This window comes from Ruditapes philippinarum, unplaced genomic scaffold (genome assembly GCF_026571515.1).
Source record: "Ruditapes philippinarum isolate M1 unplaced genomic scaffold, ASM2657151v2 ctg1603_1_1_1_1, whole genome shotgun sequence".
NCBI lineage: Eukaryota > Metazoa > Mollusca > Bivalvia > Venerida > Veneridae > Ruditapes > Ruditapes philippinarum.
The window spans coordinates 130219-153137 of record NW_026862382.1 but is presented as its reverse complement, the minus strand read 5'-3'; the positions used below and the strand labels follow the sequence as shown (position 1 = coordinate 153137).

The following is a 22919-nucleotide window of genomic DNA, read 5'->3' as shown; positions in this document are numbered from 1 at the left end:
GTATTTTGACAGAAAAGTTGTTCTAGTCGAAGTATTTGAATAGTATACTTTATCTTGGAATAAGGACGGTTGTCAAAGTTTTGTTCGCCGTATTGCCGGTAAGGTACAGACGAAAGAAGGTAAGTCCTTCATGAAAACACAAACTTTTAGGCTTTGGCGTACATTTTTCATAATATTCAACATTTACTTCATATTTACCTGATGTATTGAATTGTACAGTCAACGATACACTATATTATACATATTTTATAGTTTCATACATTTATTTATTCAAACAAGAAGTGCAAATTGTGATCAAGTTCATTTTTAAGGAATCGAAATGATATGTTTAAATTTATCCTAGTATATAAAACATGCTTAACTAATGATTGAATGCAGAAGAAATAAATAGTTTATAGCTTAATAAGATGCATGGTCACACATTTATATACATGCATAACATAATCTCTTGCTTTTTCGAATCGAAACAGAAATGTTATTATACTATCATAATGCTTGTTCTTCATCCATGGCAATATGATTTACCTCTAATGATGCTAGCAATTGATGTAGATGGTGTGTTTTTGTGATGTTAACAAGAAAGTAATTAACTGGAATATAAGTAATAACAATTAATAATTATATCATTTTTTTTTTGCTAAACATAACAATTGTTATTATAGGAACGATGCTTAAGCGTTTAAATTATATTTCCAATGCCGATTCTTATATGTAAAGCATGTTTTGCAGATGTTTACAAAAACATTGTTCGTGAAACAAAAATTACACATTTTCATACCGATTTTTGAAAAATAATATAAAAACCTGAACGATATCAATTTCTTTACCGACGGCGAGCGAACGGTACAACTTGATATTTACAGTCATTGAGATATGCACGTTTCAACATCTGATTTAAAAGAAAAAAATATTTTTGATTAACGATTAAATTTAATAAGCAAGATTGGTATGAATAAATAAAAACAAAACAATCAGATACGGAAGTTATTATTCTGTAATTACAGCTAATAATGTGCATTGTTAGCTAAATGGAGCATTGTTATTACCTTGTCACCTAATATTAAAGAGAGTGGAAGTTTTATGGCAAAATTAAAGGAAGTGACTGAAGCAAGAATAAATGAGATACGTGAAATAGATTGACATATCAATTTATCTTTCAGTTATCATGATAACAGCGGGACATTTACGATATAATTGAGTACCATTGAAAACAATTAACCAATCATTATCATTTTTGCATTTGAACATTTCTTACCAGAATATTCCTCATAACAGCTGTAATTTAAACATATCACTCTCATTAAAATCATAGATATTTAGATACTTGTTGTTAATTAGTTTGTATTAATTATCTCAATATCTGAATCAATCTGTATCTTAATTTGCCGTTGTTATCTGTGAATTTCTTCTCGACGGTAAATCAATGTCATTTTAAATTGCTCATACAGAATCTATTTTAATTTAACATATAATATGGTTGATAAGAGTTGACTTAAGGCGTACTTCTTTAAACATACTCGAATGTAACGATTTAAATGCTAATAAATGTCATTTAGATAATGTGTTATATTTATTTACATTATGTGCTTTATTATACATCATAAAAACTGTAGTACAAAAAGAACACATAGCTTTTTCACTTAGTTACACATTGAAAGGTTACGGTATTATTTTTCGAGTATCGAGGAGATTAAAAAATAACAAAAATATTTTGTTTCCCCAGGACAAAATCTTCACATTTGTTTCAAACTTTACTCTTTATATATGTTGCTTTTATATCAGCTTCAAAAGCTTTGATTTCGGTATGTTATTCCTATTGGACTCCCCCTTTTTTTTTAAATTTTTTTTTTCCCAAAAAAAAATTTTAAAAATTTTTATGTTAAATTTTTTCTTTTTTTTTTTATATGACATTAATTTGATAAAATAAAAATTATCTTTTTTAAAAATTTTTATAAAAAATCCCCAAGTTTAAAAAAATTTATTTTTTAAAATAAAAAAAATTTTTTTTTTTTATTTTGGGGGAAAAAAAAATTTTTCAAATTTTTTTAAAAAATAATTTGCAAAAATGTTTGGGTAAATTAAAAACCAAAAAAGCTAAAATTTTTTATAAAAAAAAAAATTTTAAATAAATATTTTGGGGTTTCGCCCTTTTCAGTTAAGTTTTTATGGATCATTTTTTTTTTTTTTTTTTATAAAATTTTTTTTTCTTTGAAAATAAGTTCTTTTAAAAAAAATTGTAAAAAATGAAATTTTCTTTTTTTTAAAACAAAAAAAAAGAATTTCCTTTTTAAACCCCTTCTAAACTTAAAAAAAAAAAGTTGTTCGTCCTTAAAAAAATGTTTTTTGGGAAAAAAAACCGGGGAAAAAGCAAAAAGGGGAAAAATACAAGTTCTATTTTTTAAATTTAAAGAAAAATTTTTGTTTATTTTAAAAGTTTTATGCCAAAAAATATTTTTTTTAAAAAATTTGCCCCTTTTTTTTAAACATAAGATTTAAAAAAAAAAAGGATTGAACTAGGTTAAATTTTTTTATATTGAAAGTTTTGTTAAAATTTGATTAAAGGTTTTTTTTAAAAAGGTTTTGTTATTTTCCTTTGGATAAAAAAAAAACAATTAAAAAATTATTTTCTTTTCTTCCCAAAAAATTTTTTCAGTAAAAGCAATTATTCTATGATAATTTCAAGAATCTGGAACGGATCTTCGTTCTGTAATAAGAAATAACCAAATATGTATTTCCAATATTGAGATGTACATCAAACTTAACATTTTTAACGGAATTGCTTGTATCATCCTATCAAAGCAAACAAATTCATTTCAGCATATTGAAAAGTTATATCCTCTCAAATACCTGTATAAAGAAAAATCGCAACATAGCAATATTCATCAAGTTTATTCTCTGAAGTAACTCTCAGAGATAAACATTGAAACAGGAAATGGTACACATTGCAAAAAAGAATTCCAGATATGTTTGTGATAATAATGATTCGTAATTACCATACACAGCACACATGAAATCTGTTTGTCTATTTGTACAGCTTTGAATTGAAATTCAAACATTCGTCTGATACATTTGACCTGTCTTGTATAGACATGATGAATAAACTGGCCTTACATAATACCTTACTTGATACTTTGGGATATGATTTACGTACTGTAGTATAAACAGTATCAAATAAACCTCACGCATGTGCATTTATCGTCAATAGTATGATGTAGTTAATAACATAATCAAGTTAAGATGGAATAACTTCATTATAAACAATATCAAATTTACCTCATGCATGTGCTATTATCGTCAATAAAAAGATGAAGTTAATAAAATAATCAAGTTAAGGTAGTTTAAGCTATAGGAATAATCATTTATCTGACATAATATAGAGTTAATTTACGTTATCGTACAAAATATTGCTAGCATTGTTATGATATATTAATAATTATGTTTACATTTTTCTTAAGAATTCAGGTATTACTGAATTATTGCATTCATGAAGTTGAAATCGTGAATTTAAAACCGTGTGAATTTATGAATTCAGTATGTTGAAATCGTAAATTCGTTAAGTTAAAATTGTTAATTCGTGAAAATGAACCCGAGAATTCAAGAAGTTGAAATGTCACCGCCGGTCTTTCGTAGAAATCTATTAATGTTCCAGTTTCAAAGAACCCTCACGTTTTTTCTTAAGTTTGATCCAGTTTTATACATAACTATGGCATCCTGATGATGAATGATAAATTGGCATTTGTTAATCTGTTTCACTGTAGTTTCACAAGGTTTAACATAAATATTTAAAACTTTACTGTTATGAGAAAACCCCGTTCCAAGAAAAATGCCAGTATAGTCTTAGGTTTCATAACAGCTTCGTTGTAATGTTTGGGCTGAAATAAACAACTCAAATTTATTTTAAAATTTAGAATTCAGTCTGTGTGAGAAATCTTTAAGCCTTTATCTTTCAAGATTTCCACATGCCATATTACCTCATCGTTCTATCAAATTTCAGAAGAAAATATTCCAAAGAACATTAAAACGTGCCTAGTCGCTTATTAGATATCAAAGGGATTTAGAACAAATAATAACCCTATTCAGTATATCAAACAATCTTGTAGTACAAACAACAAACAAATAACTTCATCTCTCTATCATGCATTGTTTTGTCTACCTTAAGTTTGAATTCACAAAAAGATTTATTCAGGTAAAGTAGACAAACAATGAAAAATGTGTATTATATCAACATGAGACAACAGTGCAACCTCTGCAAAGCTGACCTCTGAAGGGCAATTATTTATTTATATCAACAATACCTTTCAACACAATAAATATAGATAATTACAATAAATGGCCTCTTAAACAACCTCTCAGCCACAACCAAAAGCTAGCCTCCCAAAGGGTATGGTTTTACAAAAGTAGTACTGCATTTTGAAAACTTTTCGTATTCGTATTCGTATTCGTATTTTAAGGGTATACGTATAATAAACTTATATTACAGTAAAGTCAAACAGTTTAAACAATCAAGCAGAATATGCATACCTAAACCGTTCCATTTATCACGCTTTGAAGTTTGTAAAAAATATTGAATTGAATTAATTGACTGATTAATTAATTAATGAATTAATTATTTTTCCTACTGGAACGCCACTATAAGGTAAAATAAAGCAACATATTCAATGTAATTACAAATGTCTTTAAAACAAGGATAATTAAAAAAAATTAAGTTTCACAGAAATTAAATTTCTGTCGACTTAACTGTGTTTCTTTCTGAGTAAATATCGGTTTCAAAACGTGTTTCTCGTTTCTTACTTCATTTATTTCATGTTCATTTATAATCATGCAAGCATTCATATTTACCTACACATTTTTATGAACTCAACAAATATGTTACGGACACAAAGCCACTTTCACGTTCATTCACTCTCATTCACCACTAATTCATTCATTTAGTTCCCCCTTATATCGACTTCGTATTTCCTTTTAGCTTATGTCTTAACCGTTAACTAACTTTTATCTTATGAATCGAACACCAGATGCTTATATATACAGTTAATTGGCTACAGAAATACACAAAGTTTGATTTTCTAAATTTTTGTTTATTTAAAATCAGGGTCTTTCAAATTTCTATTTGAAAGACCCTGTTTAAGTTCATGCGTTAACATAGTACACTAAATTGTCATAAAGACGATGAAAGTACGGATATCTTTTCACGTACTCCGTAATTGCTGCGTAATTACCTTGTAAAATATAGCTTTACGATTTAACTTTTGTTTATATATACTTCTTCTTATATTTTTAAGATTCCATTAAGCTCAGATTTTCCTGTTGTTTAACAATACAAATTGTAAGTGTTATAGATAATCGAGGTATTTATGTTTCTTTTGGCGCCAAAATTCTCACTACTTGAATATGACAAATAGTCCTTAAAATGTTGTATAATCGTGAAAGGCCATTATGGCACAGTTAAATTGGTTATAATATCTTATTTGGATACTTGTTAACAAACAAAATAAAAAATAACAACAACAACACTGATTTCATTTCTGACGGAAATTAAATTTCATGATTTACTTATTTTAAGAAAGTAATAGTAAAACATTTATAACAGAAATTATGTTGGACTAAAATTGAATATTATAAAGAGTGTAAAAATTACGTAATAAAAGATCAGTTTTTGATGTCTTCTATAACTTATTTTTCCAAAAGTAGTAAGTCCGTTTTTAGCCAGTTTGTATACCAACTGGTTAGTCAAATGTATAAAGTATTGTTTTTAAGTTAAGCGTGAATTCCATATCATTCTAAATTTTCAAAAAGATTGTTTTTATGATTATCTGTATATCTATCTTTGTGTCAATGGTCTCTTTTTGTTTGAAGCGCGTTTTGACACACCCTGCCATCCCCTTAACAGTAAGCACTGCAGCATTTTACCATATAATAGCCATAAATGCATATTTAAAGCTCTTCTTACATATTTTCGTATTTGGGCTGCTTTGAAAAATTGCCAAAAAGATAAGATTGTTATTATCGTCAAATAGCTTGAACAATATTTATACTTTTATATGAAAATCAAATACAGTTTTTCCTCTGATCCTAGCGATAAGTTGTTGAAGATTATTCCGCCAGATGGTCTGGCAAGGGAGTCTTTTTTTGTTATGAGAGTAATTCTCCGTCGATGCAAAATCACCTGGTGGTGTGTTGTTGTATACTTCCGCATGTTTAACCAATTATAGAAATGGATAAAAGGATTTGATAAAACATTTTTTTTTATTTGAAAATCTGTTATTTGAAATGCACTTTGATAGAGACATTTAATGAAATTTTTAGCGCTATTGCAGAAATAAAAAATAATAAAAAACCGATATGAATTTACAATCATGAGAGGAAGCAGGGTATCATGTAATTTTGTTGTTTTGTTAATTATTTTTTATCAACTTTGAACTCGGTTCTCTAAGATAATTACTTTATATAATTAGAATAAATATTTAAAGGTATTATTTTCAAGTTCAACAAAAAAATGTTTGGCAATCCATGCAACCAAATCTTTAATCAAAAGCTAATTTATGTGATGCATTTATGACTTTAAACACTTTGTATTATTGTTTATACAAATAAAAAGAGTTTAAATATAGGGGGTGGTATCTTTTATCTCATTTCAGATTTTCTTTCCGATTACATTTTCCGCTATCTTGACCTCATGAATGATGGAAATATTTTGATTTATTTGTGGCAGACGCATTCTCTATTAATTACGGTGTTGTATGAAAGCTGAAAATATCATTTAAATACCTTTGAAGTGTAAAGTTATGGGAGGTAATTAGATACCTATAGAGAGATTTTCAGTAGACTATGAATAATTGTGATGACTTTATCATAAACATATCTTTCAAAAGCATTTCCAATTTGCATATAACTTAATGCTTCAAAAACATCGGTATTGAAGTTGAAATTTCTATATTATTGTGTTGTGAATCCACAAAGTGTAAGAAACACAATTTGGAAACTAAATCCAAGCATACATCAGGTTTACGAGCCAAACAAAAACTTCAATGTAATTTTATTTGAATCTGAATATCGAAATGTCTTAATTAATATTTCCCCCCAAATAAATTTATTTTCAAGGGAAGTACATACAATTTAAGAGAGTTGCTTCTTAAATGCCTGTTAAATGATCAAATGAATTTTTTATTGTGACATAAATTTAGCAACGTCGCACATGTGTTCATTAATTGTTTTCTTTACATTTAATAAATGTTTGTATGAACGCAAAAAAAACTTAACTTAATGCTCTTAAAGTTAAGAATGTCTGGAATATAATTTTTGCAATGAGCAAATTACAATAATTAACAGTGGGATGAGATGCACAAACTAACTCGTGTTTAAAAACATGACTTCGATTACATTGCAGTGGTGTTCATGCTGTAGTTTTGAAATCAAATGTAAACTCCTAAGTCAAATGATATATGGATACCATGCACTTGAAACTACCTACCTATTTCTGAAACAATATAAATATAGCAGAATGAACGTTTTATTACGACAAAGTATCTGTACTATCTAGGGAGTAAAAGGGACAATTTTATTATAAATTTGCACAATTTGTTATTTGGTTTGGATTTGTCATTAATAAATTGAGAAATTGCATCATATGTTGCATATATATAAGTTATACATCAGGAAATGATGATATACAGACCGTTAAATAGCTGATGTTATATGCAGTATATTTGTAAAGAATGTATTTGTAAATAACACATATACGTTCATTAACTGTTCAATAACTGCAAAACAGGTACAACTGATTCTATTACGTAAGTTGGCAAACTCCGGGAAGGGATCTGAATATATGTTTAATAACTGTAATATATACATGTATGTTCAATAATAGTAAACCCGGGGAGTTAAAATAACAATTATAGTACTACAGGTCAATCTGACGCTTCACTACCTTTTGCAAGGTAAAACGATGATCTGATTTTAATTAGATTGCACTACGGCACAGCTGTAGCGCGCAGCTTCAACAAGTGGACAACAAGAATAGATTCTATACAAGAGCTACTTCTTTCTCTTTAATTCCTGATGTAGAATAACGCATCATAGTGTATCATAGATCTGAAATTTAAACATCCACACTATTAGTAAAACATAAAATACAAAACAGTATATATGCAACTTATTAAAACGATATATAAGATATATTTCTATATCTAAGAACTGCGGTTATCCCGAAGTGCATGTAATTATGTAAACACCAAACTAATCCAAATACAGATTTTTGTTACATCGGCAGTAAAATATTCCAACGTTTTTACCATAACAGTATTTTAAGCCATTTAATATAATGACTTTATTTCTCGTAAAGAATCTATTATACATATCATATTCGATCATAGGTAGGCACAAAAAATGACAAATAAACGGAAAACGATATGAAATAAGCAAATGTTACGCATCTTTAATTATCACATCATCTTGATATGTGGGATAATACCTTAATACATGCAATAAATACAGGATAAATTTGATCGGATGATAGGCATACTCTTGACTGTTTTTTATTTATTTTGGCATACAGGTCTTAACATATTGTATAATAAGCAAGCTTTTGAATGTATGATAGGGGTAAGCAATGGATCTGAAATTTTCCTCATGTTTCAAAATCAGTTTCGCTTAATTATTACTTTTCTCTTTTTTCAGATGAGTGAGCGGTGATGAAATTATGCTGAAAGGATTTTATGAAGTTCTGAAAATAATGAAGTGTTATTTATAAGTCTTATTTCAAAACCTTTTGACTTTGGCTATACGGAATGTATTAATCTGTTTTTATTAAACCTGTGTTTTGACGAATAGTTTGATTCCTCATTCAAAATCATTTATTCTTGTGGAATTATTACAATTATGGAAATATTATTTATTCTGCGATTAAGGAAAGCAGTTAAAGTTCAATTCATGGTGTTGATTCTTGCAGTCGGTTCTCTATCAGAAGAAGGTAAGTCCAGCAGTTAAAATTGTTACGATTTTTTCAGATTTTTGCTTATAATAAAGAAAGACCTTTATATGTCAGCAATCTCGGCATCGTCCATATTTACATATATTTGTTATTACTTCATCATTTATATATACATATTATTAATTGTTTATTATTTATCAAATCAGTATAAATTGTTAAAATGATATTAATATAATTAAGTTTTTAATCTTTCTATTTTTCTACACAAACTACGTGAACATTAATATTTTGATGCTTTTTTCTATGTTTTTCTCTATATTTCTTACTTTGAAAAGTATCACTTTTATATTTTAATACTCTCTCTTAACTCCGTCTTGACTTCGTCTTGACTTAAATGTAGATTAATTCTATGAAAAGAATAAGACTTAGTGTTGCTTAGTGTTGCAATTTTACTATTTTATATTGCAAGTGAGAATGCATAATGAGTAGCTAGGAAAAGAGTAAAAATAATATTTATTTCCTCTTTAATTTTATAGAAGCTCCAAAAACATAAATGTACTAAATATACTTCATTGTATCATAATATTCATTCTTTATCACAGACGAGGACGATGTAAAATCATGATGGAACCAGACTGACATCGGAATTATTACTGTAGAGAATAGTGGTAAAATTACGGTTATGTTTACCATAGGATAAAACAATTGTAAATTAACAGCCATTACATACTTTTAGTAATATTATTATATTCTAAATTACTTTATTATATCTGTAGAAATTGCTTATTGCAACGTAAAATAAGAGAATCCAACAACAAACGCGTATACGAAATTCTGCAGACATTGCAAACTGTCAAACAGAATTGTGTATGTAATTTCTATCCCGAGAACACAGTGCAAAATAAAAAGAGAACTTCTAGATCAATCACGTTTTCGGCGTCATATATTTTCAACATCATGTTTATCAAATTTGTCAGACTAATATCAAACTATCTCTCCCAGTATATTCTATAATCAACAATTCTCAAGAAAATACAGTTCTACAAAAGATTATTCCAGTTGTAAATGCTGTTTTAGTCCTAAACGAGTTTGTCGATAAAAAGGTCAAGTTTTGAGAAATTCTGTTGTATGTAACAGACGCAGATATGACGTTCAAAATGCCTTTAAGTTCTATAAAAATGAATTTTATTTTACTTCAAGAAATCTTTTTTTAAAGACGTGTTTATTTTCAAATCGATAACACACATACCCGCATATGTATGCCAAAACATTGAATTTTATTGAGTTCTTTAATACGATATTGCAGTTTACATTTTCGATGTAATACCAGATTTTAAGACAAAGTGTAAAGTAAAAGAGTAAATAATTATTTCATCAATCTGACAGAAAGCATTTATTTAGCAATTTTACCCTTGGGTTCTTTTTAGCACACATATATGGTTGGGTTCTATAATCGATTGTTGTTCCTTTAAAATATCTGTATTCTGGTTGAAGGTAGAGTAACCAAGATTATGCCTAAGAAATTCATATATGTTTTAATTCTTAAGAAATATCAAACAATTGTTTCATGATAATGTTTTAATAATGAATTCAGGGCATTTAACATGTTTGGTACAACTATTACAAATTCCACAAGTTTTCATTAGCTTTAGCAATCAAAAAATAAAAAGAAACTTGTATAATTTATCTTATGTTCATCACATATCGTTAAGTATTAACGTCAATCTTAATATAAGGTCTGCAGTTCTGACAAAACATGCATGGCTTTAAAGACCAAAACATCCTCGAAGTATTCTTATTATTCTAAGAGAATAAAAAGTCTGTGATGAAAGGAATGTTATTGCTACATGTACCCATTTAATCTGTTTTATAGCGGATATTTATTAGTTTTAATGATTTTTACTTATCGTCTCCTTATTGTTAGGTTAAGCACGGTGTTATGGTGAAGAATTTAGTATAAAAGTGATTGATATTTTATCAATAACATGAGTGATTTCTACAATTGGCGATATCATCAGATTTCCTGTGAAGCTATTCATGAAGTAGGAAATTAATTTTGTGCAACAAGAACGTATAAAAAGAACTGATACGGATTTATTGTTTGTCGGTAATTAACCAAGATATCAAAATGACGCTTTTTTCAGATTTGCTTTGCTTTTGAAATATTTATTATTCTGAGCATTGCGTAACGGAACATTTTGATTAATATACAAACAAAAGAAATAAGCACTTGATCGATTTCTAGAAATCAAAAACTGCTCTGAAAAATAACCGAAAAATAAGATTGAAAAAAGGTTCTAAAGTTTTAATTTATATTGATTTGTATACCATTCATCTTATATTGTTGAACTGATTAATATCCATGAAAGATAGATGTTGAATATTTCTTTTATTATGATGAATTCCTGGCAAATTTTACTTCAACGTTCATATCAAAACTTTGGAAGAATACTCGAGCTCAAAGTGTATCTAAAAAAAATGTTTTATTGTGCTATAAAGTTAAAGTGGGTAAAACCTAAGTATTCAATTTCTAAACAAAACTTTTAGATATGAATAACAAATTTTTCGAGTTGAAAACCATGTTACAAATGAATATCATTGCAGTATTTTTGCTTTTCTCTTTCCGATCATTTTGAAGTACAGTACGGTACTACCGTGAGTTCGCAATGCTTTTGGGGTTAAGGCCGCGTCTACACCTATTCAAGTTTCTTACATGTCACATTTAGATAAGCTAAATAAATGGCCCTTTCAACATTTTTTCAGGCACAATTTTTACTGAAATGTCTCATTAAGATAGTCCAGGATGTATACCTTTGTCTTTGCAATACTATCATGTTTCTGTAAAATATGTGAAAAAAGCGAGAAAATGATGCAATTAGCTAAAACAATGGAGTAATGAAATGCGTACATTCTTTTAAAAATTGAAAAAATGTGACAAAAATTTATTTTGATGCAAATTCTTTATTTGATGAAAGTTATTCACTAAATGAACAAGATCATATTAAATCCAGTTAGACTTTACTTGAAAAAGAGCTCTCTTTTTTTTTACAATATTTTTTTTTTTTAATTTTTTTTTTTTTTGCTCTTCTGTGTATCAGCGTATTGATTTGTTCCTTTGACCAAGACATTGTAAACATTTACTGAAATTCAAAGGGCATGTACACTGATCAACAACAAAAAGTCAGAAAATAATAAAAAAAAAAACAGCATCAAACCTTCGGGCACATGTTTTGTGTCAAACTGGTGTTATCAGTGTCTTGACAGCCAAAAACTTGTAGAAAAATAGAACCTGTTCTAATTTTCTTGCAAGAAATTATCTTCATGGATGTCACATAATTTCTCTTTAAAAACCAGTCAAGTAGGGTGTCTACACTATCCAATACAAGAGAATATGATACTTGCATTCAAGACTTGGATAGGTGTAGACAGGGCCTTATAGACAAACTTATTAACTTGAAATTCAAATTAACTGTCAACTTGCATTTCATTTTACTTTGTCTATCTTCACCAACTGTATTAGCAGACAGGGAACACGGAAAGATAACACGTTATCATGTTGTTGAAAATAAACATGCCTGTGGTGAGTCTATAATGTTTATAAAACATACTTGATATGATTAACAGTACGGTAGACGTTATTGAGTAGCAGAATAACACATGAAAATTTAACTTGTCCCTTAAATTGTATGATAAAATTGTACAATCCAGCCGTAATATTATTCCAACAGTCCGCTCTAACACACAAAACCTTATCTTATTATTTGTTAAATGTTTGAAATGAAACCAAATGAGAACATACTTGTAGGTGAATAAGAATAAGTGTGTCAGAGCGACTAAACAATCAATATTTTTCATTTTATCAGATTCGATGAAATCGGCCATTTTTTTCTCGTTCATGCCTTTGAAAAGATGTTGATTAGATAATTTTAATGATAGTCTTTTTTTAAATGTTGAATTCTGCTTAAACCGGTGTAAGGGGATGTGGACGGTAACTTGCATGTTCCAGTACCGTTTATGAACAGGCTTAATCCAACCGAGCCGACAACATTCTCAATTTTGCCGTTTTGGGCTTTCTTCGGGAATGCTGTTTCAATCTATTTTAATTCATAGTACTGAAGATATTTACTGGAAAGTCTTTACTTTAGTTAAGATAATATTTCTTTGCTATCCGATTTGTTTTAAATGTAACCAGAGTTTCTCATTCACATCAAGTTGTTATCTAAATTGAATTAGTAAATGTTACTTACGTTCTATATACTGTATTGCATTTAATGACTACTCAATAATTCATTTTATCTTACTCATGGTGACAGTGAGCCTGTATCAGTTAATGATATTTCCGGACACAGCAGAAGGCTACAACATTAAAGTAAACATTAACTAATTTTGTCGAACTATAAGATCACTTAACAACGGAAATGCATTATGTCCTCGCATTCTAATCCATTATCAATTATGATTCATGGACACTTAACAACTTCGCTTCATCATTCTATAGTCAGAGTAATAATTCTATAATCTTCTGTAGAGTACTGCATGTGCTTGAATGATATGAAAGGGTACATAACAATGGAGTGCACAATATAAGAAATACCGAATCAATTTTTCAAGTTTATTAAGGCGGAAAAAATGTTTCACAGAATATTAACGGATTTCCTGATGCTGTAAAAGTAGAAAAAGAGGCTGATATCGAAACGGATAGATAGTAAATATAAATGACGTAATAGAAAAGTTAGCGTCTTTTGTTAACAATGTTTTTGGTAATAAAATTATCAGTTAAATATTTAACAACACTAAATTAAAGCCTTGGGTCTGATTTTAAGGAACATTTCATCAAAATATTACAATATGTCTGTCTATATTATATCTGGTAGATATTTTCAGTTTATTAAAAGAGTGTCTGTATCATAAAGCAACAGTGACAACCCCGTTCCTGTTTAAAGATAAATAAAAAATATCATGTGTAGCTTTTCTTCGGCTTCTTGAGCTAATTGAAAAACGACTCTGCAAAAATAAATGTAACATAGGCATGCCTTGGTCATCAATCGCGACTAATTTACACCATCAAGTATGTCCTTTCAAGTAGAGAGAGTAAAAACAAAGAAACCCAAACAGACAAAATAATTTTATCGCGTATGTTTTAGGTTTAAGTCAATTTATTATTTGTAAACTTTCATATATTCGGCAAATCAACAATTAGTATTATATTGCTGGTGGTAAGTCTATTTTCTTCAGTACGTTTTAGGCAGGCATAAGCATATATTTAGTTGCTATCTATGAAAAACGAATATTCAGGGGAAAAAATCTGCGTTTCATCAAATTGTTTCATACAAAATGAATGGTAAATAAAATTGGAAATAATTAAGTTACATGATAAAAAATAAAATGAAGTAACAATTAGTTACTCTGATCTTTTTATCGCCTGGATTTTATCTTTACCAATGCTCAGTCGAATTACGAGACAGCAAGGATAAAACAGTTATCCTCTATTGGATCGGTGGCTCAAACCTTTTTGGTGTTGCTTTTATTAACAAAGCCATGTGAGAATTTGTGTTAGCTCAATCCTTATTTCCTTTATTCCCTGTTCAATATCAATATTCTTCTCTTAAGCGTTTCATGCCAATGTGAGTGTTGGTTCTGGACAAATTGTGTATTGGGATACATAAGGTCAAGACAAATCAAAGGGCTGCAACCTCTGTGGTATTTTCTGATCTTTGCAATCTAAATCATACTGACTATCTATATGTATTTTCCTGTATAATTTTATTTTATATACTATAATTAATCTTACGCAGCGACTGCGTCTATAACAGTTTGAGATTGATACATTCATTGATACATTGAGATTGATCATCAAAAAATGACAGCCACACTTTATCCTTGCATATCGTGGCTACTTCCTTAAAAAAAGACACTTCAAAAAAAAAAGTTGCCTCGACTAGGATTTGAACCTTTGGCCTCTCACACCCTAAACGAGCGCGCTACCTCTGAAACACGGTGAAGTAATAGATATGTAGCTTGAATAAAAACAATTACATTGAGAATTTCCATTTCGTGTTTGTAATCCTTACTTATTTCGAGGTATTTTGTTCACGTTTAACACTGATGAAAATAATTTAGCGAAAATCTTCTCGACAAAACAGTACGACATGTATATATTCCACTACTCGACAGTCAGATTTATTTGTGTACTACGCTCTGGAGTATTCGGTAATCGACATAGCTAAAATAGCATTTTCATTGATTAAGCTTTACGGAAATAGCCGAACATTTTTCATTGGGTAAAAAAGATATTCATCCGCGAAATTTGTGATTGTAACCTCATATTTCTATTGACTACTCTAAACGTTTAATGCACTGTAATTCGTTAAATGCATACATTAAAAATTATTCTTTCTTTTAAATTGCTGGTTTTTAAGCAGTTCTGAGTGAGAACTACTTTGCGTTGTTAGGCCTGTAAGGAAATTTTGTGTTAGACCGTGGATGTTAGCTATGTATTTACTGATCTTGCGATCAGAAAATACAAAAATAAATCATAGTCACTTCAACGCATTCAACACCTGCTTTTGACCTATAAATTACCTTCGAGACTGTTGTTACACTTACACAATATATATATTATTTTAATGTTTGCTGATTTTTACCAGAATATATATTTATTTGAATAAAAGACCAAGAATTCTAATCTATAAATTAACTTATATCTGGACGAACAAGGGAGAGTGGAATTGGTTGTATAAAATTCTTGCAACATTTTATAGAAATAATGTTAAAAAATAATAGTTTTGTAATGTCTATGTAGTAGTTACAAAGAAAATCGTGTAAGATATATTACCTTCTCCACTCACAGTCAAAAGATATTTTCATCTTTCCTGTATATATTGTATATTTTTATCCATTCGTTACCGATAGTACTTTCATGTTTTTCTGAGTAATTAGAAATATATTAATCATTTAAAAGCCACGTGCCAATACAAGAGAGTATATGGCCGTTTCCGTTTCAACAATTTGATAAAAACACAAGATAAAAAAAGTAGTTCGCCTTATCTTGTCATCATGAGCATAAGCGGAATAACAAATTGTTGGTTGGTTAATGAAACAGGATAACGTTGAGAAGACATACTATCATTTAATCTCCAGCTACACATATAATCGAATATATGATGAAATAAATATGGACGTTTGTTTTTACGGTGTGTCAGCACAAATACAACAACATGTATATCGCTTATCTAATGAAACTAAACACTACTGCAGTAAGAACAATTTCAACTTATTTTTCACCTATGTTGATTTTTTTTTTTTGAAAATAGGTAAGTAATAATGTCCAAAGCTTATTCTGATGATAAAACGATGGAAACATAAATTGTTTGAAATTGTTTATTCTAAAGGTACATAATCCTTTAGAAACGATTTTTGTTCCTTCTATCGAAATAGCAAACATGAATTTTATAACGTTTAAATTATGGTTGGGAGCAAATTAGATAATTATTACCTGAAAAATGTAGCGCCGATTGTAAAAATATTTGTAATAAAAGTAACAAAATGTAAACTATAAGTTTTTTGACATACATAGTTCAGGTCATAAATCACTGGGTAACTTATTTGGAAACTCTAACAGGACAACACAAATAAAAATCTTTCGAGAAATAAAAAAAAAACATTTCTGGATTATAATGGGCCTTTTAAAGAAAAGGAAAAAAAAACAACAACAACATTATTTTGTTTTAAAGTCTGAGCGATTGCTACAGTTCATTGTGTGTTGATGATTTGATCGTTAAAAAACTAACGTTTTTATTGAAAATACTTAGATGATATCAACCGTATATTAGCGTGTTGCATTAAACGTTGCATTTTGGGATTGCTTACTGACGAATTACATCTTGTTATCTTTCTGAAACATTCCCCTTTAATAAAGATTTGCTGTTTTAGAGAAGTTATGAAAGTCTGTTTTGATAAAAGAAATCATGATTATTTTTGTCTTATTTTTATGAGAGAAATGCTTCTACAAAAAGTTCAATGTAAAGTTCGTAGTAATCGTGACAAAATGTAACCTTTGGCCAAAATTAAATAAACATTCTGTATATGTATTTCTTACAATACAAATACTTGTATCCTACAACATGACAAAATGTAACCTTTGTCCAAAATAAAAATAATATACATTTTCTACATGCATTTCAGATACAATACAACTACTTGTATTCCACAACATGAAAGTGCAGATGTTATTTTAAAAGTATATAGTAAATTCAATTCATCGCCAAGTGTGTAACTCGTCGAACAATCAATCCCTAAGGATCGCTGGCATCTAGGACCGAAAATCTATCAGGGGAAATCCATTGTTTCCGTGAGCACGAAACTATACACTTATTACCTAGTACTTGTTAGTTCAAGGAACTGTTTTAAAAAGCGAGTTTATAAGCCTATAGCTTCCAACATTTTTAAATCTTAATAAATTCTGTATAAACTAATGACAAAATATATTTCGCCCTAATAAACCAATTACCATGCGTAAAGTGACTTTAATATAGAATCACAAAACCTAAAGAGCATTGTTAAGCTCTTTGTAATGTCATAATCTGGTATCTTAACATATTGCTAATTGTTATAATTAAAACATGATTCGATGGTTATAAAAGTCGATTTAGATGATTATATTTGTCATTAAACTACATCAATGCATGCAATATAATTTATAAGACACTGCGGAGAAACATTACAATCTAACAAAACAAATAGCATAACATTGATTGAAATGCCGAGAAAAAAACATTATCATATAAATCATTAAATAGTAGTAGTTTAGACATTTATGATCATCCATCAACATATCTTTGTTCTTCTCACCGTTACAATATCCATGTGTGTAGTCAAACATTTTTCTTATAGTGTCTAACATAGTTCCGATAGTCAAAATATTTTTATTTTTAAGACAAGACTCAGAAGGGGTATTCACGTACAATTTCCTTGTAGCCTGAAAATGATGACAAGCGAGAACCCATTTTGAAGAACAATATATTATTTTACTATCGTGAGTTTGCAATGCTTTTGGGGTTTATAGACAAACTTATTAACTTGAAATTCAATTTAACTGTCAACTTGCATTTCATTTTACATTGTCTCTCTTCACCAACTGAGTTAATTTAGTAGACTGGGAACACGGAAAGGTAACACTTTATCGTGTTGAAAATACACATGTCTGTGAGTCAATACATTGTATACAAAAATATTTTACAAATGTATATGTTTACTAGTTCCGGACATGTTATTAAGTAGCAGAATTACAAATAAAACGTTGTCCCTTAAATCGTTCCAGTCGTAAATCCAGCCATAATATTATGTCCAACAATCCGCTCTTACACCCCAAATCTTACCTTTTTATTTGTTTAATAAAAACCTACTTGAAGGTAAATAAGAATAAGTGTGTCAGAGCTCAATAAAATATGGCCGTTTTTTTCATACGTTTAACAAGACGATAATTAGATGGTTTTAAAAAAGTTTCATGTTGAATACTGCGAAACGGAGCTAGCCTGTTACATTTTCCGTTTTGGGCTTTCTTCAGGGATTCTATTTCACTCTATTTTATTTCATAGTACTGTAGATATTTACTGGAAAGACTTTCGTTTAGATAATATTTTTTGCTCTCAACTTGCATTTCATTTTACATTGTCTCTCTTCACCAACAATGTTGAATACTGCGAAACGGAGCCTGCAACATTTTCCGTTTTGGGCTTTCTTCAGGGATTCTATTTTATTTCATAGTACTGTGATTATTTACTGGAAAGACTTTCGTTAAGATAATATTTTTTGCTCTCATTTGTTTTAAATGTTACAAGAGTTCCTTATTCACATCCAGTTGTAATCCAATTCAAATTAGTAGATGTTACAATGTACTTACTACAGACGTTCTATATACTTTATTGCATTTAACGACTACTCAATAATTAATTTTAGCTTACTCATGGTGACAGTGAGCCTGTATCAGTTACTGATATTTCCGGACACAGCAGAAGGCTACAACATTAAAGTAAACACAAACTAATTTTGACGAACTATTAGATCACTTAACAACGGAAATGCATTATGTCCTCGCATTCTAATCCATTATCAATTATGATTCATGGATACTTAACAACTTCGCTTCATCATTCTATAGTTAGAGTAATGATTTTATAATCTTCTGCAGAGTAAACGAATGATATGAAAGGGTTTTTAACAATAGAGTGCACAATATAAAAAGTAATGGATAATTTTCTCAAGTTTATTTTGGCGAATTTATTGGAAAATTCGCAGAATATAAACGGATATCCTATCGCTGTAGGAATAGAGGCCGATATTGAAACTGATTTAAAGTATTTTTAAGCATATCATTACAGAATACTTGGTTGTTTTTACGTTGTTTGTTTACAAACTTTTATCAACACTCAATTAGAGCCATGGGTCTGATTTTAAGGAACATTTTATCACAATATTACAATGTGTCTGTCTATATTATGTCTGGTAGATACTTTTAGTTTATTAAAAGATTGTCTGTATCATAAAGGAACAGTGACAACCCCGTTCCTGTTTAAAGATTAATAAAAAAAATCAAGTGTAGCTTTTCTTCGGCTTCATGAGCTAATTGAAAAACGACTCTGCAAACATAAATGTAAATAGGCATGCCTTGGCAAGTATATCCTTTCAGTTAAAGAGAGTAAAAACGAAGTAACCCAAACAGATAAAATAATTTCATCGCGTATGTTTTATGTTTAACATAATTTATTATTTGTTAACTTTCATAAATTATTTTCGGAAAATTAACAATTAGTATTATATTGCTAGTGGTAAGTCTATTTTCTTCAGTACGTTTTTGGCAGGCATAAGCTATATATTTTGTTGCTATCTTTGAAAAACGAATCTTCAAGAAAAAAATCTGCGTTTCATCAAATTGTTTCATACAAAATGAATGATGAATAAAATTGGAAATAATTTAGTTACAAGATAAAACTAATAAGATGAAGTAACAATAAGTTAATCTGATCTTATAGTCTCCTGGATTTTATCATTATCAATACTCCAGTGCCCCGTATACAAGTTGATCATTCGAATTACGAGACAGCAAGGATAAAACAGATATCCTCCATTGGATCCGTGGCTCAAACATATTTCGTGTTGCTTTTATTAACACAGTCATGTGAGAGTTTGTGTTTGCTCAATCCTTTTTACCTATATTTTTAGTTCAAACATATTTTTTTTCTCTAAAGATTTTTATGCCAATGTGAGTGTTGGTTCTGGAAAAAATTGTGTATTGGGATACATAAGGTCAAGACAAAAAAGCAGTCATAATCACTTCAACGCATTTAACACCTGCTTCTGGCCTATACTACGAAGAAATTATCTTCGAGACAGTTGTTTCACTTACAAAATATTATTTCAATGTTTGCTGATTAATATTGTTTGCATAAAAGACCAAAGAATTCTAATCAATAAATTAACTTATGTCTGGACGAAAAAGGGAGAGCGGAATTGTTTGTATAACATTCATGCAACATTTTATAGAAATAATGTTAAAAAATAATAGTTTTGTGATGTCTATGTAGTAGTTACAAAGAAATTCGTGTAAGATATATTACCTTATCCACTCTCACAGTCAAAAGAGATTTCATCTTTCATGAATGATTGTATATTTTTATCCATTCGTTACCGATAGTACTTCCATGTTTTTCTGAGTAATTAGAAATATTGAACATAGTGGATTTATCATTTAAAAGCCGCGTGCCAATACAAGAGAGTATCTGGTCGTTTCCATTCCAGCTATTTGATAAATATATAAGATAAGAAAAAGTAGTTTGCCAGATCTTGTCATCATGAGCATAAGCGGAATAACAAATCGTTGGTTGGTTATTGAAACGGGATAACGTTGAGAAGACTTACTATCATTTAATCTCCAGCTAAACATATAATTGAATATATGAAGGAATAAATATGGACGTTTGTTTTTACGGCGGGTCAACACAATATGACACAATGTCTATCGTTTATCTAATGAAACTAAACACTTGTAGAAAAAAAATGTTTATTATTTTTCACCTTTTTTTACATTTTGTTGAAAATAGTAAGGTAATGTTCATTCTACCATCACATTTAATTTTAAAAATGATAAAACGATGTAAACATAAATTGTTTGAAACTGTTTTTTTTTTCAAAGGTACACTATGCTTCAGAAATGAATATTTTATTACTTCTTTAGAAATATTTTATAACGTTAAAATAATAGTTAAGAGAAAATTAGATGATTATAATATAAAATAAGTAGCGCTGAATGTAAAATTATTTGTAATAAAAGTATCAAAATGTAAACAAAGTATTTTACTTCGTTACAAAACAATAAATTACTATATCTGTACTAATTGCCAACAAGCGACAGAAACAAAGACTTCATGACTGTCTCAAACATATGGGTAACTTTTTGGAAACTCTAGCAGGATTATAAAAAAATATTTCGAGAAATAAAAATAAAAACATTTCTGGATAATAATGGTCCTTTAAAGAGAAAAAACAACAACAACCAGTTGATAAAAGTCTGTGAGATTGTTTATAGTTTATATTCAAAAAATAGATAAATACAGAATCCCTAAAGAAAGCCAAACACGGAAAAATTGAAAATGTTGCAGGCTCGGTTTGATTGAGCCTGTTCATGGACGGTACTGGAAAGTGCAAGTTACAAGTTTTGTTTTGATGATATGATGTTTTAAAAAAAAACGCTTTTATTGAAAATACCTAGATGCTATCAAACATACATTAGCGTGTTGCATTCAACGTTGCAGTTTGGGATATTTTACTGACGAAGTACATTTTGTTATCTTTCTGAAACATTCCCCTTTAATAAAGATTTGCTGTTTCAGAGAAGTTATGAATGTCTGTTTTGATAAAAAAAATCATGGTTCTAACTTTTTATATCTTATTTTTATGAGAGACATGCTTGTTTTCTACAAAAAGTTCAATGTAAAGTTCGTAGTAATCTTGAATAAATGCAACCCTTGTCAAAAATTAAATTGAACATTTTCTATAAACATTTCAAATACAATACTTGTATTATACAACAGGAAAGTGCAGATGTAATTTTAAAAGTATACAGTCATTTCAAAGATAAAATTGGTGGCATCGCCAAGTGTTTAAAGCGTTGGATCAGCAATCACTAAGGATCGCTAGTATATAGGGCCCAAAACATATAAGGGAAAATCCGCTGTTTCCCTGAGCAAGAAAACTTTACACTCATTGTTAAGTACTTGTTGGTTCAAGGAACGGATAGAAGAGCGTGTGAAAAAAAAGCTTACAGCTGCTTCCAAAACAATCTAATTTTAGTAATTTTCGATAAACTAATGACAAAATAAATTTTGTCATAACAAACAAATTACCATGCATAAATTGACTTTGATATAGAAGCACAAAACCTATAGAGCATCGTTAAGGTCTCTGTCATATCATAATCTCGTGTCTGAACATTTTGCTAATTGTTATAATTAAAACATGATTCGATGGTTATAAGATGCTGCGGAGGAGCATAACAAAGTAACAAAACAAACAACATAACATTGATTGAAATGCCGAGAAAAAAACAACAAAACATTATCATATAAGTGATACAAAGTAACAAAACAAATAACGTAACATTGATTGAAATGCCGAGAGAAAAACATTATTATATAAATGATTTAATAGTAGTAGTTTAGACATATTTATGATTATTCATCAAAATATCTTTGTTCCTCTCACCGTTGCAATATGTTGCTTTGCTTAATTTCATTATATTATCTGATCAATTGTAGGTTAGCAACCCAATAAATGTCACAATCTTGTGTTTATATTGTTAAGTTTCATTTTGAGATGTATATAAAAAGGCTTTGATTTTTGGTCTGATTTTTTGTGTTAAACATGTTCTAAAGAATTGCAGTCAGCAAAAATATCGATGTATGTGGTGAAACACTTTCCTTATAGTGCCTATCAT

The 22919-nt window shown here is 29.0% G+C and overlaps 1 protein-coding gene across 1 annotated transcript in view; it reads left to right on the top strand.

Moving 5' to 3' along the window:
- Positions 1–22919, top strand: part of LOC132718940 (MAM domain-containing glycosylphosphatidylinositol anchor protein 1-like) — a 132252-nt gene that overhangs the window by 15278 nt on the left and 94055 nt on the right. The window contains exon 2 of the mRNA XM_060702653.1: positions 8677–8968. Within this exon, the coding sequence (XP_060558636.1) occupies positions 8878–8968 (91 nt within the window). The 5' untranslated portion in view covers positions 8677–8877. The remainder of the gene's footprint in view (positions 1–8676; positions 8969–22919) is intronic.